The sequence below is a fragment of the Lithohypha guttulata genome (assembly GCF_036872675.1).
Source record: "Lithohypha guttulata strain CCFEE 5908 chromosome Unknown scaffold_4, whole genome shotgun sequence".
NCBI classification, from domain to species: domain Eukaryota; kingdom Fungi; phylum Ascomycota; class Eurotiomycetes; order Chaetothyriales; family Trichomeriaceae; genus Lithohypha; species Lithohypha guttulata.
In genome coordinates, this window is record NW_027042753.1 from 360,533 (window position 1) to 386,370 (window position 25,838).

The following is a 25,838-nucleotide window of genomic DNA, read 5'->3' on the forward strand; positions in this document are numbered from 1 at the left end:
GGTCGTAACCATCCTCTACGTGGGATGTCGATGCTACTAAGCCCAATATGGCAGGCGCAACTCAGTACGTCATTCGAGGATTGATTTACAGCCACACCTCTTTTGACTATTTTACATCTCTCTCCGTAGCACGATACAGTACCAGCCCATAGATCAGACCATTATTTTCTTGGTGTATCTCCAGTGACCGTCGTTGTCTTGTGGACCTACTTTCGTGGTGGTATATGTCGGTGGGCTAATGAACGTAAATTACAAGCCTTAGTCTCTGGCGCCTGAGCTATCATGAACACGTCTGGTAGCGAAACAACCTCAACTCTCGCAAGCGGTCGTCGAACAAGACCACAAGTTCCTGTGGAGAAACGAAAACGAGTCAAACGCGCGTAAACAAGGCCCCCCGTCGAAAGCTACTTAGCTCTAACTGACAGACATTCAGATGCGATATCTGTCGACATCTCAAAGAAAAATGTCACGGTGAATCCCCGTGCACAAGATGCGTCCGATTGCAACGTCGTTGTGTATTCTCGGAGATTTCTCCGTCAGTTAGAACGCATAAACCCTCTCGTAGTGGAAGGGATGTCGTTTTGCCCGGTACCTTGCCACACTCATCTGCATGCGAAGGTGCTGCAGATGAAGACTTAGATCCAGAGAGAATCAAAGTCATGGAAGACATTATCAAGCAGTTTACGGGACGCACAGCTTTTGACAAACAGTCACTGATCACGCTTGCTCGCTCTTTACAAAGTCGACAAACAAGTCAGGGCATGGAATACTCCGAAAGAGGCAGTATCGAGCGTGCAGGGCCACTTAACGATAGTGAGGACTTTATCATCGACCAAATATCCTCGAAAACTGCTGGTGAGCTCTAGCACAATGCCGATTTGCTAATTACGAAACTAATCTGAGAAGTATATACGGGCGAACTCTCTCACTGTCATTTTTCAATCCATGTACAGCATGCTCTCAACAAGGGCCTTCTCAGTTCCAACGTCGAGGTAATATCACGGCGATAACAATTGTCGATGGAATTAACATATTACTGCGTGTAGAATATACCAAGCGTACCTCCAGATGCGGAATTGCACAGAGTAGCAAGGCTGAATCCTCCGAGGTCGACTGTCTACGATGCTGCAATGTGCTTCCCGCCCTTAGCTATTGCGAAATTTCTTGTCGATGTATTTTTTAACTACGCTCAAACCAATTATTTTTACGTCGACGAGCAGCTGCTGCGTTACAGCCTCGATAACTTCTTCACTCAATCTTACCCGTTCAACAATCAGGATGCTGCTTCTGTTTGTGTTATCTTAATGGTTATGGCTGTGGGAACACAATTTGCACATTTAAGCTCACAAGGTGGATTTTATACTGCTCACAAGACCAGCTCTTTGGACCTTGAGGATCTATCGTCACTAGACGACAGCGTTGCATTAACCTTCTATCAGGCTGCAACCAGTCTTATTCCGGATGTCATTTCAATCGCATCTATCGAAAGCGTTCAAGCATTCCTCCTAATGGCCATGTATACTTTACCAGTCGATGCCGGCGGACTATGCTACACATATATCGGCCTTGCTATGAAGATAGCAATTCGGAATGGAATGCATCGCAAGTATTGCAAGATGTCAGATGCTCGGAACATCGAAGTACGAAACAGATTATGGTGGACTACGTACATCCTTGAGAAGTAAATATGCTTATACCATTTATGTGTATATGTTGACATGATCTAGGAGAATCTGCGTCTTGCATGGAAGACCTCCTTCCATAACTGTATCTGAGGTAGATGCATGCCAACCAGTGGATTACCCAGCTCTTCAAACTCCAGGAAGAATCGACAATCTGCCTAATATGCTCGCAATGATCAAGATTACCAGTTTTCTCGAAAATACAAGAGAACTAGTGTAAGTGGCACTTTCTTGGCCTTCTGTTCAGCTAAATATCGATGACTGACTGCAAAACTAGTTCCTCTATGAGAAGATCTGTAGAGACGTCCAATTATCCGATCCTTGCCTCACTTTCACAGATCCAACAAGATCTCTTTAAGTACTGGCAAACCTTACCACAAACTACATATTGCAGAGACTTGTCGACAAGTGGCGTGTTGTTTCGACCTAACTTACATCTAGCGTTGACTTATCATTTAGTTCACGTCTTCGTCGGTCGATACCTCATCTTTGATGCCCCTCGTATCAGCATGAACGTCGACGCACGACTAGATGCCGCGCATGCCAGTATCCGCACAGAACTTACCGAAAATTGTTTCGAAAGCGCGTTGGCCATTTTTGGCTTATGCGAGAAACTACAAGAGACAACGGGCCTAGCACGAGCATCGTATACCGAGTTTACTACATGTTGGGCAGCGCTTCTTGTGGTCCTTGCCAAACGTACCTGTGAGTCAGACACTCGGCTACGAACAGCGTCAGCGCAAGGAATAAGACTTTTGAAGCACATGTCACTGGGCTTGTATGCTGCTACTGCAGAAAAGGCCGCCACTGAAGCTATGCAGACTGTTTTCGAGCGTCTTGAAACAAGAACTCAAGCTCGACATATGGGACACTTTGAGTCAGATGGCTCAGCTTATGAAAATTTCAAGAACTGGGCATTGCTATGGAATATTGATACGAGTGGAGGAAGCAACCGTTCAGAAATCGTGTCTGGTGGGTTATTGTCACCAATGCAAAATGCTGACCAGGACTTCTGTTCACCCATGCTGTTCATTGACGAGCTTGACTTTACTACAGGTGTCTGAGGACACAAGATCGAGACTGTATTTATGCAGATATGGTGCCGGCATGTACCCAGGCTCCACGAACCGAGCCATATATTCCTGGGAAGAAATTTAAGCATGAGTCTCGTCTTCGTTTATCACTTCGAAGAGAGTGCTTCGGAGCTCTTGTATCGCATTTTCAATTACCGCGTCTTCCACCACGCCTTCCTGCCATGAAAATCCGAGAGCCAGCCTATCATCCCGCCCCGTCACGACACTTACTTTGATCGCTCCACTGTATGCTCCAGCACTTTGACTAAACAACATACCTTGGATTTGGAAGTTATTTCGATCTGACAACGGATCCGGTGTAAGCCTTCCAACATTGGATAACTCCAGTGCACTTGGTCTTGGACAACCCCTCTTAGCTTGCAACCATTGCCTGAGATCAGGTATCTGACCAAGACTACGGTACATGCCATCGCCACGATTATACTTGACTACCTCATTAATTGAGATCTGCGTTGCCTGTGCCACCTCCCAGCTAAAGGGGCGTCGCCGATATGATTGCGAAAAATTGTCAATGAAAACTCCCATTGATTTTGAGGTCACTGGTGATGATAACCAGGGACGCAAGGACACTGCGCAATCCACCTTAATCTCGTCGTAGGCTGATGGTATGCAACGGAAGATCGCTGTCACAAGTATGGCTTGCAAAATGGCAGTCAGTGATAGCGAGTGGCTTTTGGCGACTTTGAGGAGCGCTGTGGTTGTATTTGCTGAAATCCAATGCGAGCAGAATCTTGTCTGCGCAGGTATCGATTGTACAGTAGCTGTCCATGCTCTCGATGAATTTTCTTCCTTCGGTGGAGGACATGTGTAGGTATTATCGACAAGAATTTCATCTACAGGTGGAAGAAGAATCGGATTAGAAACCTGTAGCAAGGAATCCACATTATTATAACACGGTGTCTTCAGAGCATCCTCGATAGCCTCGTGGAAGGCCATAGCGCTTTTGGTATCACCGATACAATGATGGAAGACGAAAACCAGCGTAAAGTGAGTGGAATTACTGGTCTCTTCAAGCACGTGTAACCTCCACCAAGGTGACAACGGGTTCGTGTGTTGGAATACAAAGTTGTGTTGCTGTTGAAGGAAGACATCAACACTTGGTGAGGTTTCGCCGGTAGGACAGTATCCGTCGCCTTTTGCAAAGGTAACGATTTGATCGAGATCTAGGCACGGGAGTTTAGCGAATCTTGGTGTTGTTGTAGCTGTATCGACTGGTATAGCAGATAGAATCGGATGCTGTGGTATGACCAAAGCAAGAGCATTAAACAGTGCCAACTTCAGGCTACCATTATCGGCATACGTGTATATTGCGGTAACTGCAACATTGTTGTAAATGCCTAGATCGCTTCTAGCTACCATGTACTTTTCAAGAGCGCCTATCCGGAATTAGCATGCCGGTGTTGAGATCACGGTAAGTATCAGTTTGGCAGGACATACCTAGAGGCCGAAGTTTCTCTAATTTATCCATATCGAGTGCCACGTAAAAGAAATACGGAGCTGATCCAAGGAATAATACATTACAAATGGTTCAAGACAGAGATTTGCGTAAGGAATTCGTGTTGATAAACTTTTCCATATCAAGAGCTGTTCGGTTGTTCCGCCGCCGGCTACAGTTCCCGGTCGGTGCTTACTAGCAAACTACTGAAATTGTGCTGCTACTTCCTTCTCAACAGCATCAGCCATATCTCCTAGTGTAACAAATTTCCAGTCGTAAACTTGTTCTTTCAGATTACCCATAGTTCCACGCCTCTCAATCCAGACTGATTTCAATCCAATCTTCCTTGCTGGATGATGGTCATGAAATTGACTCTGAGCAGTTTGTAAGATCTGATTTTGTTCAACGCCGAATTCTTGCTTCACAGTCTTAAACATGTACTCAAAGTTCTTGGGATCAGGCTTGTAAGATCCGACATCCTGGGCTGTAATGATTTTGTCGAAATGAGAATCTTGAAGAGACCCCGCATGACTGACTTTAAAGGACTCTCTGTCCACGTTAGAGAGGACAACAAGTTTAAAATGTTTCTTAAGCCTTCGCAATGCATCCACTGTATCCGGGAATGCTGGCCAATTTCCGACTGACTGGCCAAACACTTCAGATTCCTGAACCGTCGGTTTGACTGAAACTCTAAGTCGTTCAGCAAATTGTGGATAGACGGTTGCGCAAAGTTTGGAATATGGCATGTCAGGAGTTTTGACCTGTTGAATCTTCTCGAGCTCAGAATAAATGCGCAGGAGGTCCTCTCGTGATTTGTCTGATTGAGAAGCGACGCTTTTGCCATTTTCCAGAACACCGGTTTCCCAGTCAATCAAGGTGCCGTAAACATCAAATGAGAGGAGTTTGTAGTCTGTGAGATTAGACATTGTGAAGCAGGCAAGAATAAATTTTTATAAGGTCTTATCGGTAACTAGGAGGGATGGCTTCTGTGGATTATAATCGATAAGTTGAGAGATGTTTCTAGTTTTATAGACGTCAATGTAGGGTCTGGGATGAAATTCTTCCGAAGATCGTATCGCCCATATCTTCCTCACCGACGGTTCTTCACGGCTTCTTGCGGCTAACTTGAAAGCTCTCCCTGAGAGTATATGAGTGATTTAATCGTCGGCTCGGACTTCAGACTAGCAAGGCTGAAGTCTATCTTGCCGCAATGCTGATCCCTTGTTGGGATGTATCCATATCAACCTCATTCACCATTGGCAACCGAAGCTTTGATACGTTCTAGGAGTAGCAACCAGCTATTTGCCTTATGGTCGTGAGTCTTGATGACTGATGCTTGTCTCTGGTATTTTACAACGTTCATTAGATGCGCCGGGTACAAGCACCCGGTCGGTCGAAGCTGTATCCGGCTCGTGATACGATATCGGGGAGTTAACTACTCCTCGAGATATTGTGACATACTCCAAGAAGGCACAAACCGCAGGTTATTACTTTGGTAATCATCTCCTCCAACCAGACAAAGCAGATCGTCAATCAATACGTGAGTAATGCTTATTTTGAAAATGTGCACAGGCTGATAATTTGTGCAGTTGGATGGGTGATCCAGCTCGAGTCATTATGAATGACGCGCTTATCGATTGTATTTACAGCGGAGATCTCGTAAGCCAAGTCGTAAGTCATGTCGTCTTACATGTAAGAATATTGAGGTTGACTGATCGATAGGCACGTGATGTGACTATTTTGTATACCGAGCTCGAGAAAATTGCTAAAACGAACTCTGAGAAGGTCATGAACTTGAGAGGCCGAGGAAAAGGGTAAGTCTAGTTCGCAAATTTCAACTATGCTGACCCATCATAGCACTTACATTGCCTTTGACACTATCGGAGCTGCTGATCTCATGGCGAAAATGCGAAGCCACGGTATCATCTTGGGTGCCTATGGAAATTCGACGATCCGACTAAGACCTATGTTGATTTTTCGTGAGGAACACGGTAAGTCTGTTCTGAAGTTGTTGTTGTTCGACGTAATTCTGACCTTCGCGTTCATTTCCTATATCAGTAAACGCACCGGAAGCGATACTTGGCGAGAAGACATATCAGTGAGCAAAATGCTACAATACCCAGTCGAAGTACAATTATGATTAAAATTATTCCTTCAAGTTTTAGTTTGGGAAAAACTATCTACCACGGAATGGCTCGCAACGGGAATTTGCAGGACGTTGACGGTAAACAAGCTGTGTCAGAAGCTTGCGTAGCCCTTGTGCGTTGAAACACTGCCTTGTCAGGATGTAGGTGAATTGTACTAGAGTTGTAATGATTTGGGGGTATCAGTCACCAATATGCAAACACCAGAAAATGCAGCATGCCACGAGGGAATTGAGCACATAGGACTGAAGAGAGTGCCTTGTTCCTTGAAGTGCCAGATACCTCATAACCTAAGCATAATGATGATCTGCATGCAGGGAAACCAAGTGGATGCAACATGCATACAGAAAGTTAATCAGAATGTGGACGCGCTGGGAGGCCCGTCACGAGTCATTCCTCGTATTACACAAGCTGAAGCGCATCAAAACTTTGCCAGGTATTCTTCTGTTCTGGCTCTGGGGAATCTGCTTAGCATGGAACCGTAACGGAGATTAGGCTCAAGCTGATTCATTCATCGCTAGCGGACTGACCTGTCAATATCCGACCGTGCATTTAACGTAGTAACGGCCGTCACGCAACAATCAATGACAATACCGAAGTTTGCTGTTGTCCAGTAGAGGAAGCTTTCGTTGAATGTGGAGATCTATTGATGGCGGCTCGAAACGGCTTGCAGCGCAATGATTTTATCTGGGGTTTCAAACGCAACCGGCCCGGTGAACCGGCTTGTTGTACCACGTACGAGGCTTCCCTTCTTTTCGTTCAGCTGGTGTTTGCACAGAGTCAGCATCACAAGCTTTTGCAAGCCTTACAGGCGGAAAAAACCCGTAAAACAACATGGATTACGGGCACGACTGATATAACTGGCGGGAAACGTATCGAGTAGTGTTTCTCAAGATATCTATGTTCAAAGATCACTCAGGGTATTCTACGAAGCAAAGCAACCATTTATTTGCACTTTACGAAACAATATGCCTGGCCAGTTGTCCTGCCCACGTTGCAACGAGAGCATCTAAGCGACCGTTACAAGTGTTCTCTTGTCAACCAAAACCAGAGTCCAGGAATACTAGGGCCATGGGCACTACCATGAGTACCACATGCACCAGCCATTATAACCTCATTCTCGTCCTTTGTGTGATCGTTTTTGCTGTTTTTCTTGAGCGCTGGAGAGTTACAAGTGTCGGCATAGTGAAATGCTGCTCACGAGTAGCTGCTAACGAGGATAAAACCATCGCTAAGAGCCAGAGTCACAAGCAGCCACACCTGGCGAGCAGTGTTTCTTCACCAATAACAGCACTACACGATTTTTGCTGGAAGAATGAAGAGCCTCTCAAGCTCCGACTGTTTAAACCACAATATCATCTTACAATGGGTACGTTGAAGCTATTTTCTAGCAACGCTTTCATGCTGTTCTTTAGTAGAAACCAAGAATTCACTAACAAAATTCGAAAATTAGCTGTTCAGTATCTCGATCCATCGGAACAGGTTCTTATGGACAAGAACTACGTAGACAGATTGGCATACAGAAGGGCTATCCTAGCAAAATATCCAGATATTGCGTGTTCAGTCAATGACGGTGTTCGTATCGCTCCGGCAATGTCTGAGCTTTATACATGGCTACTAGGTAGTTATCTGCCTCAGAGATATCCTACCATGTTCAAGATTCATCGAGCCGGTTCCCAGGTAGGCGAAGTCGCTGTGTTGCGAAATCTTGTTACCGGGGAGATCTACCCAGCGCAAGTCATTCCCGAGGTTAACCCAATTGTGCTTCTCAACACGTTGGGAAAGATACTGGACGAAGATTTTCTACTTCTACTTCCCGAAGAGAACTCGACTAATCCTAAATACGTTCTGGAAGCTTATATCACAATCTGCCCCTCGGGCTGGAATCCAAGAGACAAACTCGGAAAACGGCTAGCAGATATTCATGAACCAGTACCTCATTACAAGGAGAAGATAGAGCTTAGTATGGATCGCTTCTTCAAGAATTTGAAAGCTGGCAAATATGTTAAGAGATCGAACTGGTCCATTGTCACAAGCGGTGATTTGTTCGTTCTTGGACATAGCACAAATCATGCAAGGGCTGATGATAAGGTTGAGCGTTCAGAACAAATTGACCCGGAAAAGGTAAAGCAGTTTCACTGAATGTTCAAGATTTGCTGACCCGCTGCAGACTTTCCTGAGGTGTGAACGACAAACACTACATCGTTTACCATGTTCCGGGAGTATCGTGTTTGCCTTCAAAACATATCTCAACTCCATCCAAGAAGTTAAGGAGGAAGGTCTTGGTGCACAGCTAGCGGATGCTATCGATGGTTTACGGACTGGTAGTGCGACTGGAATGCATTTCTATAAACGGGGAGTTGCCTGGGGTGATGCTGTCAAAAGGTATCTCAGATCACAAAGCATAGCTATTATAGTTCAAGTTCTTGCTTTGAGAAAGGCGATTCCATTACTATATTCGAGAACGGTGGCCTGAACCCAGACTGGTTATCGCGATCGTGACAGGATCAAAGTCATAGATAGGATATATCCGGATAGCAATGCTGCACATCAAAACTGTATCACAGGCTCGACCGGCTCAACTACGGCTAGTATGTGAAAGGGCGTTTTAGCCAACAGGTCGTCTCCAATGAACAAGAAACCCATCGGGTGGCTAGCCGATCGTCGGTTCACACCCCAGGAGATAATCTTTCTTCTCTTTAGCTTCTGCATGTTTATGTTGTAGTATCATCGACGGTTGCAGCAGGACCGGAACGATACTAGCCGTAAGAGCCATGGCTCGCATTACAATCGTTGGCGCCGGGTAGGTCAACTTGCCGACCCAGTATGATCCACAACACAGTATGAGCTAACAATCTATATTCAACACAGGGTGATAGGTTTAGTCACAGCGAGTGCTCTGGCACGAGAACATGAAATAATCATCGTTGCCAGGAATTTACCTGGCGATGGACTATCCGCGGAATGGGCAAGTCCGTGGGCAGGAGCGAGCTTCATTGCTGGAGGCACGAGTAGCCGCATTGAACAGCAGATGCAGCTTGATACCTACTCGCAGCTCAGCCACTGGGCTGAGAATTATCCTGAGTCGAGTGTGAGATTGATTATGCTCGAGGATTTTTTTGACTTTGACGACAACAGTCAAATTTGGTGGAGGATGCTGCCAGAGGTAACTTATGCTTGATGAATAGGTAAATTGATTCGAGGCACGGCTGACGTATTCGCAAGTTCATGTTTCTGCCTGAAGCAAGACTTGTCAAGGGCTCTAAGATTGGTGTCTCATGTAGGTCGCTACCAACCTAGCTTGATGAACGAGCGGCTCAAACAATACCACAGATAGAAGTATGATTCTCCAGCCGGTCGTTTTTTTGCCGTGGCTACAGAAAAGACTTAAGGAGTCAGGTGTAAAGTTTCGAAGGGCTACGATAACAGCACTCTCGGACATCTCTTGCAAGGATGCGGATATCGTTATCAACGCTACAGGTAATGGGTCTAGCTCTTTATCCGACATTCACGACACCGACATCCAGCCAGTCCGTGGTCAGACTATGTTGATCAAGACCTCGTACGACAAGCTTTTTATGCACGATACAGGAAAAACCTATACATATGTAATTCCACATGGAAACGGGAACGCTATTATTGGAGGCATACGACAGCCAGATGTCCAGTAAGTACCATCACATGAGCAGTAGGATCGGAATTTATCAAATACTAGCCATACGGACGTGGATATAGATGTAGCACAAGATGTAAGTCTCAGCTATGTCTTGCCTGCGGTATACACATAAAAGCTGATCCTCGACCAGATTGTGAATCGAATCCACGAGAATATACCTGACCACTTCTCATCGAATTTGGCAGATTATCAGATCATTCGACACAACGTTGGGTTTAGGACGGCAAGAAGAACCGGTATTCGAGTTGAAAAGGAAGTCCGTAACGGACAGCACATCGTCCACGCATATGGTGAGTCTACTTACAGAAAGAATATAATATGACTCGCTTATGTTTATGTTTCATCAGGCTTCGCAAACGGAGGATACATCCACTGCTTTGGAGTAGCACGAATAGTCAGAAACCTGGTGGACGAGCTATTGTTTCCATTCGTAGTGCCTCGACTCTAGCACGAGTGAGAGCAGGTATCACACAGTTTGTATATAAGCAAGGTGTCTACATCTTCCCGTTCATGACTATCACACGGGCAAACTCAAGTCAGGGTTGCGGCAAGCGCAATGAGAAGTGAGAGAACAAGTAGAGGTCGGGTGAAAGTGATGGTAGAACATGATACATAACATCAAATATCAAATATCAGGTATCAGTTACTTCCTAGTAGCGACACTATATTGCACAGAACTGCTTGTGGAGGGCGAAGGTAGCAGACGTCGTTTTTTCTTTCTCCTTCCAATCGAATTGCCTCTAGTATACACTGACTGTTACAGGAATGTCAATGGCATAGATGGGAGGTTTCGGAGCATTGCAAAGTGTGTAAGACTTTCAGATGTGCGAGAGACTTATTCTGTAGGCAATGAGACAAGCTCAAAACATTCTTGTCTGTCTAACAACCATGTCATAACCAGACTTCGGTTGTTTGACCTAAGTGAACTAATCGACCCGATTGTAATCAATCCCCCTCTCCCAATATAGACTGTCATTAGCAAGCTTCTCGCAGATTGTGCAAACGGTCTTCTACAGTACTTGAGACACGATTGTTTGCATACTTTCAACTTTCACTGCCATCGACGGTGGGCCACGTGAGAATAAGCCTCAGGTGCTGGGACAACATTGCGTAGGTCGGTATCTTGTTCGGTGTTTGTGCTTTCTGATCCTATTCATCCAAGCCATGAGGCTAATTTTGGTGGCGTTTGTCCTTTACCGTGTCTCTCTTTGAGCAGTCATATTTTCACAGTAGCCTCTTCGGCATCCCTCGCACAGTTCCTCTCTGTGCGGTAAGCCTCTCTGTGAGCGGAAGATTGGCGGCTCCATGATGATACCTGCCCATTTCTTGAGTCGATACGCAACACGATCGACATAGGTAGATTCATCAATTTCTATCGTACCGAGCTCTTCGCAACTCCGGCAATACTGGTTAAAAACCACCACATTGTACTCATTCCCGCGATACCCCCGAATCAAGATAGCGATTCTTTTGCTTCCCCAAGTGCTTGTACCACAATCGGTGTTGGTGCAACTGAATTTGCCCATGATGTTAGTCGACCATTTCTTTTCGGCATTGTCGTCGTCGTCGTCAGCGTGGAATGTCGGCACGGGAATGTCGTCCTCTACTGCCTGACACACTTTTTGATGTAGTGCAGGAAACAATAGACAGGCAGTCATCTCTGTCTCGGGTTTTGCTAGATTTTCGGACTTCTGCTTCTGCTGCTTCTTGTTTCGCGGAGGTCTTCTTACCATTTCAAATTCACACAGTGTATGGGCAAGAGTACCTCCAATGTAGTGCAGATTAGGCTCTGGAAGCAGTAGAGAAGCATTTTGGATGAGCGTTTACAAGGACTGCCTTTATATACACAGATTTTCCAATCATTGACCCGGTTATTGAGCACGGAGTCCTCGATACCACGCAGCCAGGAACGTCGAAGGTTGGTAGGCAGCTGCTGTAATTTCGATTGCGATATGCACTAGTTACTGGGGACGGTGGATCCAAATGGACACTGTATCGCTGCGATCCCTCGATGACTTCTAATTCAAATACGATGGAGCAAATAGTTGGTGATAGATGTGCATTCGCAAATAGACCTGTTACTCTTGATTGCATACTTGCTTGAGTAGCTCTGCATGTGATGCACAGCTGCAGTTTATCGCTCACGACCCAGATTGTGCTATTGCACTTTTCTTATGAGTTCTACCATACCTCAACATGGAAGTGTACGACTAGCTAGAGACAACAAATAAATCCATCACGCGTTGTTTTCGTGTTGGTAAGACCGGTCACTTTTGGTCCACCATTGCTTTAAGATTTGGTCGGACAGAACAGGCTGAGTGTCCAGATCTTCGTAGATAGCAAGTCGTGGAGGCTTACAACCGCGATCACAAACCATGACACAAGATCTACGACTGGTCGACCTAGTAATTACTGTGAGCCGCTTCAACAATTGTTCGAGCTTGCGTAGATCGCTTTGGCATCTTGTTTCCCACTCGAGACATCTGCTTTCGACATTCTCGAACAACACGTCACGGAGGTCGCCATTGGTATGCAACCCAACCGCCAGGTAATTCACACGACCGAACCAAAGTTGTGGAAGCACGTCTTTGTCACGAGGTATCTTTTTTCGTGCTTTTAGCTCAACAAGCGAACCGGGGTATTGAAGACTACCCTTTTGTACCACTTCGATACGGTGCCGTTGATGGTCGCTTCCCTCATGCCGACCTTTGACTGTGTTCGCGGTGATAGAGAGTCCTTCTAGCGCTTCCGCGATGTCGTCCGTGGATTTAGGGGTTTCCACATGCATGGTAAATGCATTTGTGGTAGTGCTCGAATCGTCTGTGCGGGCGTCAACCTCAAAGCGCACCACACAATCAAGGAGACCCAGGCGATATCGGATAACACGGTGGTGGCTCGTGCTGTCTGCCATTCCTGGCGCTGGAGTTGTGCAATGGCGTTCGTACTCATGCCCATATCCAGCAGTCACTGAGTCCCAGACTCTTTCGCGTGTTTTTCGTTCGTGGCGTGTAATGACCAATGTATCGTGCACAAGTGTCAGATCTACTCGAAATGTATCTGGCACACTGCCGTGGACGAATGTCAGGAGTTTCCTCAAGCTGTTTCGATTGACGATAACATCGACCTGATCGAAGGCACAGCTAGGTTGCATCACAGACAGTGCTCGAAACATGGGCTCGAACGTGGACCACGGCGATCTATACGCATTTTGGTCGATGAAATATGTGCCATGATCCTGAGGTAGGGTCGTAGCCAAGGCTGGAGGCATGTATGTCGGAGGAGCTCCTGCGTCGCAACGTTACCTTGATCGATGCTCCTACAGATCTACCAACGACTTACCTGGGACATAGATTGAAGGATGGATGGTTGATCTCCAATTGTAGGAGCATAAGACCTCATACCCATCTGCGCTGCCCACATGAGTGGGACATTCTTCGAGACTTGTGGCGAAAATCGTTTGAATGAGTATGCCTGTACCTCGATATGGCCACCTCTTCGCATCTAACTGAATTGGTCGAGGCTGTTTTGAAGGTTTGATCACCGACATCGTGGTTGCTGCCCTTGTCTTAATGCGTGCATTCCGGGTTGCAGTGGTCTCTGAGGCAGGTTGGGACATTGAGACGATATTCTGGATGTTCGATTAGCAACCGTGCAAGAACGTCTATGAGTCATCTTATATTGAGTCCTTCCCAAATCTGAATGGAGAGCGATGTGTTATAGGGGCTATGTGGAATCAGATGAGCCAGTTAGAACACATATTGATGAACGATACAGGTTTGATACAGACACTCTATTTTGCCCATGATGGCAACGTGATGTGTATCGATCATCGTTATTCGTCGGTCAACTTTTCTCCCGGGGTTGATTCTCAGCAGATCCGCTAACGATTCCCAGATCGGGTAACACAGGTTCCCTTCTTAGCACGTTGACAAGTTGCAATGTATCTCAGAATCACAAATGCACGAGGCCTGGAGATTCGTGTATAACGCCATCCTCAAGTTATGACCCGGTGCATCGTGATGCAGTACGTATGACAGTGTCATTGACCGTCATGCTTCTATTCCATATGACGGTCATTTCTGAGTCTGGTTTTGCTCCTGTTCATTCAGGGTTTCCCTGTCGACGAGTAGACAAAGTACCATAGCGCCCAGCGTGCGGAGACACAACATATATCGTCACGTTGTGTGCCTCTCTTCTCACACTCCAACTGACCTGAAGACAGATCCAGCGTCTCATTGCTATCAGTGTCATACTTATCATGGCACACCTTATTGACTTGCAGAAGAGTGAAGGTATCATGCAGTATCATTTCAAAGAAAAGACTCTTCTGACGCAGGCCCTGCACGCTCCTGTGAAATTACAAGACAAAGAGACAGATAAGATCCTGTATCTTGACGACGGTAACAGACGTCTTGCTCAACTCGGCCACAAAGTGCTTGATCTGGTCTTGAACGATGTCTGGTTCCATGCTGGCAGTGATCGTGGTGCGTATCTTGCGAGAGCCGTGTCTTGATTGCGTATCATGCTGAAGCCGTCTGTGAGCAGAAAGTGTCAATAATATTGTTACGACTTGCACAAGTGCCAGTTATCTGGCCGCAGTGGCTCGGCGGCACGGTCTCGACCTCTGTGTAAACAATTGCGTCCGACAAGATCTCGATGGACCTTCTCCAAAGACACTCAAGCTCGCCGTAACTGCACTCATTGGAGCAGTCTGGTTGGACTCGGACAAGGATATCACTGTGGTATCCAAACTGGTCAACACCTTGGGGTGAGTCAAGAAGCAATGCTAGTGTCTTTTGCTTCTGCTAAGCGCTACAGCATTACTCAGTAAACGGATAATATAGGTGACTGAGAAGTGTCTGCAATAACAATCTCAGGTATCACGAAGTACTCATTTACCTGTCCGACGAGTGAGCACATCTCAAGACTACCGTCTCTTCAGATAATACGTCTGACCAGCTCTGGTACATACCGCTACTGATACTGTCTGCGAGGACACATTCGCCGCCCTCCAAAATACCTGTTAGATGTGAGGATAGTGCTCGACTCAGAGGAAGGATTTCTTCGCCTCTTTTCTCGGTGAGGTAGCCAATAAAAACACCCATACAAATGCTGGGTAATCTTTCAACTCTATGAACAGTTAGTCAGAACCTCAGTGCATAGAGAATCATCAGAAAACCCTACTGAGAAGCAGCAATCCGTGGTATGAGAGCGAATGATCCGTTCCCAAATGCTTTGTGCAGGCATGACCAAGATCTACTCGCTGTCAAGAAGTTCTTGATCCTTTTCCGAGTTTTGATAAGCTCTTCCCCTACGTAGCACTCTTGAGCCTCATTGACGAGCACGTCCAAGATAGCGGCTTGTAACCTCTGTTTTCTCTGGACCTGATTCGTATCGCGTAGAATACAAGAGCCCATGTTCTTGAAACCGCCTTTGACTACGAGATAATGCCTGTGAAATCGTACCAAAGCCATGGCTCGAAGTAGAGTGATCGCATGCTGACTACTATCAATGGTGTCCAAGGAACACAACAGTGCCACGGAGTTTTCTGACACCTGTGGTAGACGGATGCGTTCATGCGATCGCAGGAATCTTAATGCACCTGCAAATTGTGTGAAGCTGTCTTGTTTGGCCATTTCCAGAGACAGAATCTCCAATGCTCTGAGGTACTGGCTAGGCTGTCCAGGCAATCGTGTGCGAAGAGGCTGAACCTCAGGTACCGAACTATACTTAGAGGTCCGTGTTCGCGAGTCGACTGGTTTGGAAGTTTGCTGTTTGCGATGATTCTCGCTATATTGCTTCGCTCTTGGACATCTAGCTGGAAGATCCAGAGTACCATCTTTATCTGTCAGGCGGGAGTCATTGTTCATGATCAGTAACCTGTCAGACGAAATCCCCATTGTAGCAGCCTGATCATCACTCGAAGACGGTTGGCGTGGATCAGTGGATATTGAAACTGCGACATCACCACGCGTCAAGTCCCGATGGTTCTGTAAGACTGCAAGCACATCTGACTCTACACAACGATGCGGAACTCGCATCGCTGGCGAGACTGTGTCTGCAGAGTTGTGTGTATGCTGGTAAGATGGCCCTACAGTAGGAAGCTGGTCCAAGAGAGCAAGATCTGTGTTCGAAATGTTGTATGTCTCTTGCCAGTCAAGGCTGACAGTTTCCGTGGACTTGAGATTGAAAAGAGCACGATCCGGACCAAGATCGAGGTCACCAGCAACAGAAACATCGGACGGATCAGAGGCATTAACGGTATGATCATGTCAGTACTGAGCCGCTACAGCTAAGAGGAATTGCAGCACAATGACCAGGGATCATCCAGCATCCAATCTTCCACGTCGAGAAGCGAGAAAGGATGTGCTGTAGAGGTAGATATCAAGGCACTGCATCAGCTTTCCTCCCAAGCGAATGAGCTGGCCACTCGACAGCACACGCATGAGGATGCAAGCATGCGCCTGCGAACTCGACTGGCACGAAGCGAGCAGACTTATGGCGAGCTCTTGCGTCAGTCGCTGCAGCTCCAACAAAGTATTGAGGAGCGCCGCAAGCAAATTAAAATTGAGCAACAAGAGTTGGAAAAAGAGCAGGCAGCCGCGAAATTGGCTGGCGAACAGCTTCGGCAAATTCTGGCCGAACAACACAATCTATTCAAGGTCAAAGCGAGAGCAGGGGTTTCATCTAGGGCAACATGACATGTGGCATTTCAGGGGCACACTATTAGACCGAATGACCCACTGACTTGCGACTACGATGGTAGTCGCAAGTTGTGGATTACGACATGACATCATGCCTACGTAGTGAAACAGAGGAAGGACAATGGAGCTGAGTGATCGATTGTACTCTCGAAGATCTCACTAGAGCATTTGCCGCAACTCTGACAAAGAAGCCGACATAGGACTCGAGGTCAAGTTGTGAGCTCCCTGGCTATCAGGTGAGGCTGAGCCACTTCCGACCGGAGTACTGTAACGAGTACATGTAGAGATCACACTCGGAATCACACTCAACCCCGCGTCCGGCACTGCACCTCAGACCGCACAACTACACTACATGAATCACCTTCGTCAACTTGGTGCATTCAGCATGGTATGGTTGAGCCCTCCAGGACATAGAATAAGAGGTAGATACAGACATCGGGTCGATTGGTTGGTTGGCCATTACATAATGCCCACAATTCAACACTTCACTCTCCTATGAAAAAGTTTTTCGTTCTGTGCTGCTATACCAATCCTACTTGTCCATCTTATTCTACTGCTTGACCACTGACTGAACCATCTTGTATACGTGACAGGGGTTGATGAGCCTTTGTCAGGTTAGATGATGTGTCTGCTCGTCCCGACTGCGCACCACACCCGTGCCCGTCAAGGTATACTCGTTGCCAACGATGACAATTCCAGCTCGTGCTCTTGTCAGCACCACATTGAAGCGCCTTATGCTATTCAAGAATACAATCTCTCAATGCATATTGCACCAAACGGTGACAAATATGATCACATCGGCCTTCAGTCCTTGAAAGCTGTCAGTACCTGTCACTGTTTCGTATGGCAAGTGCTGCTTTAGGAGTGCCGCGTGTCGAGTGTATGGTGTCAGAATGATGATGGAATTCTTCCCACGCTCAGGACCATTACGTAGCTGAGTTACGACGGTTGAACATGGTTGCACCCGTCCACGGTTAGACCGAGATCTTCGACCTAAATCCTCCTTTGCTGGATGCTGTAAGAAAAGTAATCAACGGCGGTCAGGTCAAGCGAGAGTCGAACGAGGCAGCGGGATCTGCGCGCAGTGCAGACTTGATCCGACTTTACCTCATAGAATACGGCAGATGAAACGTTATAGATCATCAGACGCATACCGTATTGTGTGTTGAGCATGACCCTGCTCACCCTTTGTTGACCGATTCATAATGCTTCGAAAAGCAGCACGTCGAAGCTCAGAGCCGTAGCATGAGGTTGTACCACCGCATGAAGCTGTACGTGGTCTTCGATACATACTAGGCCTGAGGACCCCTCGATTAGACGGATCAGTGATGCTGCCCCAGTCTGCTGTAATATTTTATCGACGATTATATTCTCAAAGTGCTGACCGCGCAAAATTCCTGGTCCGACTCTAACGCATGTGGTAAAGACAAGTCATACTTCAGAAACTCGTTTCTGTACCTTACCACGGGCTCCTAGATAGTAATTAGTGTCTTTCCCAACCACGGCTATGTAAATATAGGCTCTTACGTACAGTTGAACTCGATAAACATTAGTCGAAACCCGTGCAGGCGTATAGCCAGGGCAGTTTTCGAGCAGTCGTCACAGAAGGTGGTCACCTGCATCATGCGTGGGTGTAACAACAAGCACGAGGGTAATTGATTCTGCATGGAGGATTTGCTTGATTCTGGCCACGATGCCTTTTTTGTTCCTGATGAACCCCTGACATACGTGATAGGGCGTTGAAGGAACACCAGCACCGCCTTTTGCTGACCAGAAGTGAAGTCAGGGTCGAGGGTAAGTAGACCGACTACCAGTTGAGCCTGACTGCTTGCATCGACGGATGTCATTAGTAGATAAGGTTGAATCGGACAGCAGATCTCCCTCACTACAATGATATCGCTGCCGCTTCCACTGTAGCTTGGCTAGTCATAAGAGAACCACAATGGCCATACTGCTAAGTGGATAACTGATAGATCGTCGGTAGATGGCGTATGAAAGTGAGGGCCACTTTGCCTGCTTTTGTTCGCGCCACCAGTAGGCCAATGTGTGAGTACCGTCAGCTTTCCTGATCGCTTGATCGAAGATTCATTGGCACAAGCCGGCAGTAAGTCCTTGAACTGCATCGACCGCCTCTTCGATGTGATCAGCGGCGGTAGTTGAAAGTTGACGGATGAGATAAGTAGAGACTTCGGGTGCGAGAGATACGATCCAACTCATTGCGGGATCGAAAGCCTCTATGACGATGTCCAGCGTAGACTCGGCGGACAATGCGATCAAAGCGACTAAATTGATTAGGTTGTGGAGGTCGCTGATCGAAAGCCGGCGCACACGGACTAGAGGCACCTTTAAGTAGTCTAGAGTGGGCTCCTCCGTTCTGGTGGCATGAAGGGCGAGAGTTAGTAGTAGGGTATACAAATGATCTTCGAAGCTTTCTCAGACAGCCATCTTCAAGCTCGGGGTGGGATGTTGAAAGAAGTGGACAACTATAGAGGACATTAGGTCGATGAAGCAAGCCGATGCTAGGAGGCAATCACAACTCGTCGCGGTACTGAGGTAGATGGTGACGGCGGAGATACTGTCAATGCGATCTTGCGATCCAGTCTGCCAGGCCAATTGCAACGCACGCGGAACGTCTTCGGGCGTTGCATCGATGAGAGATGTGAGGCTTGCCCCCTTTAGCAGGGCTCTCACCGTAATCATCTCACCAGACAGATCAAGCCCATCAAAATTGAAAATGATGTCCGTCGGCCTGTTCTCGAGTTGAGTAAGATTTAGCGTAATTCATTTGATGAGTGATACCTCAGGCAACGTTAAGGAGTTTCTTCTGCCCACATTGACATGATACAATCACTACTCAGATGAGTGAATGGACTCCTATGTGACTAGACCAATCGAATCTGTCTCTCCTTGAATCATCTATCAATCAGCCGTTAGCTCGACGATGAGAAGGACTACCAGCACGAGTACCAGGTATCGATTTATAAAATGGCCTGCAAAACCGTCTTGTGGTCGGCCAGCTGCGGAATCCAACGTTTAGAGGTAAAGGACGTCGCCTCGATCGTTTTAAGTCCAGTCCTAGAGAGCCGTCGGATCAATTCGATCTTGGTGTCTGTGGGAATGGTTTCTTTGACTGCCTGTAGGCCATCACGCGGGCCTACCTCGACGATGCGCACGACAGGCAGGGCCATTATACTGGCAAAGGCCAATCGACAGCTCGTACCGCCCGCAGCATCACGATGCTGTTTAAGTTCAGAACGTATCGTCTATCTGAAGACGAATTTGGCTATGATCTTTCAGAGGAAAGCAGTTGGAACATCCGTGGCGAATTGCCCTTAACCTCTCACATGAGTAAACGAGCGTGATGATGCGGAGTCGCGGCTGTCGAGGCCCGACGAGCACCGGCCATTAGGTTTCATGCTCTTGGCTCTGATACCGTGTTCCGGGCCGCGTTGCTCGTGGATCTCCTCACACTAGTAGCACGGCACTTCATACTTTAAGAAGGTCAAGCGTGCCGATCAAAAGTACGCCACTAGTGCACACTGAAGGTGGATCCCGATAGACGAATTGAGCAAAGGTCGTGATCCTGCTTGTAGGAACCAATGTTTGAATGGTGCGTGAACACGCGAAGCTTGAAGCTGTAGTACCGATTGCTGTTCTAGCCAGAGGAAATGGTGTCCAGGGTTGTGGTTTCGGTACATACTGTTGCTACGGCTTCAGCGGCTGCGACTGCTCAAGTTCAACCTTCAGCCTCGCAGCTGGTAATATTCTGACCACGATAGCTGCGAATGCGACCGCGACAAGCGCTGCCCCTACTCTGAGTACATCTCTTCAAAGCTCGTCAGCCAGCACCACGCTTGGAAACTCCTCCCATAGCACTTCGGCAACCGGAACCGGATCGATACCTTCCTCAACAGCGACGGCTGCAGGCTCGGCCAGTAATCTTTCAGGCGGGTTGTCAACAGGAGCGAAAGCAGGAATAGGTGTTGGTGCCACACTCGGTGGAGTCGCAGTGATCGCGATCATCGCGTTCTTGTTGCTGCGACAGCAAACAAAAGCTAGAACCGGGACAATGCCGCCAGATGCAACCTCATTGGCATACGGGGGCCAGACGAGCTATAACCAATATCAAAAACCTCAGCCAGACATGCAGCAGCAATACAATGAGCTGCCGGCTCACCAACAACCATCACAAACCGCCGAGCTAGACACGTCGAGATGAAGGCCCAGCTATCCTTCTTTCTGATCTGTGGCTTGGCACTCCCAACTCCAGCTCTTGCAGCGCTTGTAGTCCTGCGCTAATCTACTTGGTATTCATCTCCAGACTTTTGCGTTGCTTCCGCATCTGAGGTTGGGATTTTGATCGATTTTGCTGGCGGCTCACTAGTGCTTCAGCATGTCCAGACGGTCTGCAGATTCTGGATAGTTGTGTACCTCCTTGTCGCTCCTGGCACCAACGCCGTCCATCACAACGGCCTAGTAAATAGTTTTCAAGCCTTGCTGCCTGAAATAGTGTAGATAGAAATGGTCGTCCAACACACACATTCTCAAGGTTCCGTGGCACGTATGGTGAAGATGTTGTTCAGTTCTGGACCGAGTAGCGAACTGGCATCGTATTCCCAGTTGGAGTCAAGGTGGAGCTGACTGGACTCGATGGAAGCTATTGGCTGGTCTCACCACTGCTCAACATGTTTGTCTCTCACAAGATACCCCTTGCTCGCCTGACCGGGCACATTGCTACCATAGTAACAGTTGTGGTATATGTAGCACCAGTGACAGTACTTGCTGTTTCTGATGTATTTGCGCCGCCGTGAAGGTCGCCATATCTTGCTGACTGCCATGGTTGCAGGGCTTGTGCTATGGGCTTCGAAGGGCCAGCGTGGGCGCGTCTGCCAATTCATCCTGCTCGGTGTATATCCCTTCGTTCTGTTCAACCCGTCTCTTTTCGCCATCCCGACATTTCAACAACCGCTGCCACTGCTTCATAGACGTTACCTAGCCGCGGCAAGGACACGGAGTGTATGGCTGCATCAGTCGCTTCGGTAATTGGGTTGGCCATGGATCGTCTCTAGCAGCTGTGCAAAAGAGGTTACGAGTGACTCTTTGGCTTGGCATGCTGACAGCGATGTTCTGTAGAACAAAGATGCGCGAGTGAGAACATAGTGTTTCTGGCTGAGGAACGTGGTATATGCAGGGTATCTGCGCTCACTTCCCTAACGAGCGTCTTTGTCCGCACTGACAGCCCTCCGAAGACAGAAAGTTGATGTTGTCCTGGCAGACATACTGCAGAATGAAGTAGACACCATACGCGCGTTCCCGACCTTGTTAGCGAATAAGATAGCGAGGTCGGACGTGTGAAATAGATTACGAAGCGTAGACGAGATCAAGGGTTTAAGTTAAGGCTAACGCTTGTGCCAAGGCCGGAAGCTCAAATTCACCTCGGCGGCCTTGGGTGTAAATGATCCTTGCAGTCGTACTTGTATGTTGATGAAATTGTGTCGTTATCGTTCATGGTCCTGGGCCTACCGTTCTAGCCGGCAAAAGTCGCATACAAGGCGAGAGACTTCTGTGGAAGGCTGCTCGCTGAAGAGAAGGCAGCAAGGTCGATCAGGCGCATAAAACGGACATGTTTATCCATTTTCGTTACTGAATGATCATTCAATGTTGCTCTAGCAAGGCGCAGTCCAACAACACCAATACCTCGAAGAACTCGAAGTCATGGCCAGGAGACCACGAAAGAACGCTCAAGTAGCGACAACGCTGAGCTCTGCACCACAAGCCCCAAGTCCAGACGTGACAGTCGCCAATACCACCAGCCAACAGCCAACTTCGAGAAGGATGTTTTCCGTCATCCTGGATGCCTCTGTACGGCGAGCATTCTATCTCGTGCTGCTGGCAGCACTTTATGCTCCTCTTTCACAGCTCATCCTTGCACCAGTATATGGCTCTATTCCATCTACAGTCTACCACAAATACGGCCTTGTGGTGGCCGGCATGCTATCCTTTGCCATCAAAGGCTATGTACCCATTTGGCTAGACAAGTACTTCGCTGCCTTTGTCTTTTGGATCCCAGTAGTCCATTTTGCTCTCTTTCAGTTCAGCTCAACCCTGGGAAATCCCACCGGACCTTTAGTCATCGAATGTGTCACTCTGTATCCCTTGGTTACCACATCGATATACCTTGCAACCAAACAGCTCCAAAGTCTCGATTTGAGTTTTCTAGACGATAGTATAGCAGAAGCAGCACCACCTATGCTCAACTACTTTCTGTTTACAATTTTGGAGCGAACATTTCGTACAATATTGCCAACGTGGATGGGTACGAACAAACTTTTCACTCGAGTAGGACTTCAGATGCTGATAGCTACCACCTACACTACAATTGTCCCACAGAGTGTCTTCTGGCCAGCATTTCCCGCTTTGATCTTCAACGCCCTGGCTAATGTCCATGCACCTTTGCAAAAGACGACAGAACTGCTCAATAACACATTGCATCTATCAGATTACGCTTTGATCGACAGGCATGAATCCCTCACCGGCTATATCTCCGTCTTGCAAAACAACAAGGACAACTTCCGTGTTATGCGATGTGATCATAGTCTGCTTGGTGGTGAATGGATCCTTCCTCCAAACACCAAACGGCGGGTGGCCGAGCCTGTATATGCCGTCTTCACCATGCTCGAAGCTGTCCGACTGGTCGATCGAAAGAAGCCAACAGAGCAGGAAAGAGCTTTGAACATTGGTCTTGGAGTAGGTACAGCACCTTCAGCCCTACTGGCTCATGGTGTGAGCACTACCATCATCGAGCTCGATCCGACTGTCCATCGCTTTGCTGTGAACTACTTTGGCTTACCTCAAAATCATACAGCATATATTGGCGATGCTATCAATGTGGTCGAAACTAGGAAAGCAGAACAACAAGCATACTACGACTACATCATTCACGATGTCTTCACTGGCGGAGCAGAACCTGTCGATCTTTTCACCTTCGAGTTCTTGTCCAGTCTCAGTGAGATGTTAAAGCCCGACGGAGTCATCGCCATCAACTACGCAGGAGATCTACGCATGCCTTCCACTTCATTGATCTACCGTACCATCAACAAGGTCTTTCCCACTTGCCGCGTCTTCCGCGAAGACGAGCAGATCAGTGAAGGTGATACGGTAGTGGACAATCAAGATGACTTTACGAACATGGTCTTCTTCTGTAGAAAGAATACCATACCTGTCGAATTTAGGAAACCTGTTGAGGCAGACTTTCTTGGTAGCAAATCGAGGAAGGCGTACATGGTTCCGAAGCACGAAGTACCTGCTGCAAGATTCGTGAGAGCGGGAGACCTGTTGACTCGTGCTAACACAAAAGTACTTGAGAAACTGCATGTGGCAAGCGCAATCGGCCATTGGCAACTGATGAGGAAAGTAATGCCCGCAACGATTTGGGAGAATTGGTAGCAGGAGCAGCTTCGCCTGCTTTGATTTAGCTCCATCTATAGCTTCCAAGAACCAAATACTGGCCGAGAATTTCTGGAGTGACTACTATCGTGAAGCTTTACCAGGCGATGCTTTCAGCTTGATCACAGATCTGAGCAGTTGCAACTTTGCCCTCCAAACTTTGTAAATTGACTGGAAACAACGCAGTTCCTCTCTACACCAAAGTATAGCAAGCTGGTACGCTCTGCCACCGGAAATCGAAAGGATCGTCTTTCGTCATGTCTTTGATGTCTCGCTCGTCTACATTCCCGAGAAATAGCGAAAGGCTGCACAACCATGTCATCACACAGAACGTCGGCTGGGTGACCTCCTCGTCGTTTCAATGCCTTTTCTCATTAGCGATGGCTTCCTGCTTGCTATGATCAAAACATCAATCTTCACTTTCCGGTCTTTGTGAGTTTGTTGGCAATGCATCTGTAGCGGTCAGAAAAGGCATGCGCCGTGTAAACCCCAGCGTGTGTTTGTACAGCGATTGATTACACCTCTATGACAGTTTCCTCTCTTTTCAACCGCACCAGATCATTCTGTCGACCCAATTCTCGGCATTGAAACACTTACATGTATCCATACCGCCGTATTGCGCTGCAATCGGTTTCTAGGTGGCGTCAGAGAACAGGAGACCAATAAAGCAGGTACACGATGATATGGTGAGAGATGTATTTGACAGAAAACCCTCAGACCGGTCTCAACAGCCCAGAAGCTTCTCACAGAGATTGCACCATGTCGCGATGAGCTTCATTAGTACTCAATATCCAAACAGTCGCTCCGACTTGTCCACTCATGTTTAACCGTTGGTTCACAGACTGCTCTTGGACGCTCAAACATACGGTATAGAAGTCGTTTTACAGATGAAGCTCTGCCTTGCAGATTCCCTTGTGAAAACCTATTCCATCCCAATGTCCATCTTGAGAGGTCCAGCGTAGCGCGGAGTGTACTTCAGCATGTCTTGTTGGGATTCCGAAGATGCCTCGGAAGATCTCTCTTGTGTGGTCTATGTTTTTGGACTCGATCGCAAATACGAGCGGCCTTTCGATGGCTTGACCGTGCCAATTGATGCCGAAATGAGTACTCGTGATTACATGATGCGCGTTGAACACAATGGAGGCGAACACAAAGTCTACCAAAGTTCTCTTTTCGAATTGCTCCACCCCCACTTGCGGACTCTACGACCTACCAGCCAACTCTATCTCATGAATCGGAGTACTGTGCTGCACTCTGAGGCCATAAATCTTAGCTTTATTGATGCGCCACAGCAACGACTTTGTCCTTGAGGCCGCGAAGCAAGCAACTTCGATCATCTCCTTCACCTATCTAAGAACGAATCTCTGGTGACAGCGTATGCCTGTACTGTCCTGTCAGTGTCTAGAAGCTCATAATCCTAGGCTAGGTCTGCATATGCCCAGATCCTGCCACTACGCACTGCATAGCACGACCACATCTCTTAGTCTCAATCCTCAGCAACAGCACTACTCGTCCTCGATCCCTCCCTGGACGCCACTTTCGCCCACGCCCTCGCTCTTCCCTCACTCATCATATCCTCCGTCCAGTCTATGTCCAATTCTCCCGGATAATACACACAAATCTCCATCCACCCAACATCTCCTAATTCCTTCTCCTC

The 25,838-nt window shown here is 47.5% G+C and overlaps 8 protein-coding genes across 8 annotated transcripts; 5 read left to right on the forward strand and 3 right to left on the reverse strand.

Moving 5' to 3' along the window:
• Nucleotides 1-1,854: 1,854 nt before the first annotated feature.
• On the forward strand, nucleotides 1,855-2,746 carry LTR64_005298 (uncharacterized protein; the record flags this gene model as incomplete). Its single annotated transcript, XM_064899637.1, has 2 exons — nucleotides 1,855-1,898; nucleotides 1,960-2,746. 2 exons carry the CDS (start codon nucleotides 1,855-1,857, stop codon nucleotides 2,744-2,746), a joined length of 831 nt encoding a protein of 276 aa, XP_064752949.1.
• A 1,668-nt stretch (nucleotides 2,747-4,414) lies between these two features.
• Nucleotides 4,415-5,574, reverse strand: LTR64_005299 (uncharacterized protein; the record flags this gene model as incomplete). The annotated part of the gene is made up of 2 exons (XM_064899638.1): nucleotides 4,415-5,121; nucleotides 5,466-5,574. 2 exons carry the CDS (start codon nucleotides 5,572-5,574, stop codon nucleotides 4,415-4,417), a joined length of 816 nt encoding a protein of 271 aa, XP_064752950.1.
• A 254-nt stretch (nucleotides 5,575-5,828) lies between these two features.
• UGA1_1 (4-aminobutyrate transaminase) lies at nucleotides 5,829-6,313 on the forward strand (the record flags this gene model as incomplete). Its single annotated transcript, XM_064899639.1, has 4 exons — nucleotides 5,829-5,882; nucleotides 5,934-6,025; nucleotides 6,069-6,202; nucleotides 6,270-6,313. 4 exons carry the CDS (start codon nucleotides 5,829-5,831, stop codon nucleotides 6,311-6,313), a joined length of 324 nt encoding a protein of 107 aa, XP_064752951.1.
• Nucleotides 6,314-8,005: 1,692 nt separating this feature from the next.
• On the forward strand, nucleotides 8,006-8,831 carry LTR64_005301 (uncharacterized protein; the record flags this gene model as incomplete). Its single annotated transcript, XM_064899640.1, has 2 exons — nucleotides 8,006-8,479; nucleotides 8,526-8,831. 2 exons carry the CDS (start codon nucleotides 8,006-8,008, stop codon nucleotides 8,829-8,831), a joined length of 780 nt encoding a protein of 259 aa, XP_064752952.1.
• A 3,436-nt stretch (nucleotides 8,832-12,267) lies between these two features.
• On the reverse strand, nucleotides 12,268-13,578 carry LTR64_005302 (uncharacterized protein; the record flags this gene model as incomplete). The annotated part of the gene is made up of 2 exons (XM_064899641.1): nucleotides 12,268-13,316; nucleotides 13,371-13,578. The coding sequence occupies 2 exons, from the start codon at nucleotides 13,576-13,578 to the stop codon at nucleotides 12,268-12,270; spliced, it is 1,257 nt and encodes a 418-aa protein (XP_064752953.1).
• Nucleotides 13,579-14,289: 711 nt separating this feature from the next.
• On the forward strand, nucleotides 14,290-14,862 carry LTR64_005303 (uncharacterized protein; the record flags this gene model as incomplete). The annotated part of the gene is made up of 3 exons (XM_064899642.1): nucleotides 14,290-14,515; nucleotides 14,577-14,799; nucleotides 14,850-14,862. The coding sequence occupies 3 exons, from the start codon at nucleotides 14,290-14,292 to the stop codon at nucleotides 14,860-14,862; spliced, it is 462 nt and encodes a 153-aa protein (XP_064752954.1).
• A 5,701-nt stretch (nucleotides 14,863-20,563) lies between these two features.
• On the reverse strand, nucleotides 20,564-20,758 carry LTR64_005304 (uncharacterized protein; the record flags this gene model as incomplete). The annotated part of the gene is made up of 1 exon (XM_064899643.1): nucleotides 20,564-20,758. The coding sequence occupies one exon, from the start codon at nucleotides 20,756-20,758 to the stop codon at nucleotides 20,564-20,566; it is 195 nt and encodes a 64-aa protein (XP_064752955.1).
• A 1,692-nt stretch (nucleotides 20,759-22,450) lies between these two features.
• On the forward strand, nucleotides 22,451-24,181 carry LTR64_005305 (uncharacterized protein; the record flags this gene model as incomplete). Its single annotated transcript, XM_064899644.1, has 1 exon — nucleotides 22,451-24,181. One exon carries the CDS (start codon nucleotides 22,451-22,453, stop codon nucleotides 24,179-24,181), a length of 1,731 nt encoding a protein of 576 aa, XP_064752956.1.
• Nucleotides 24,182-25,838: the final 1,657 nt, after the last annotated feature.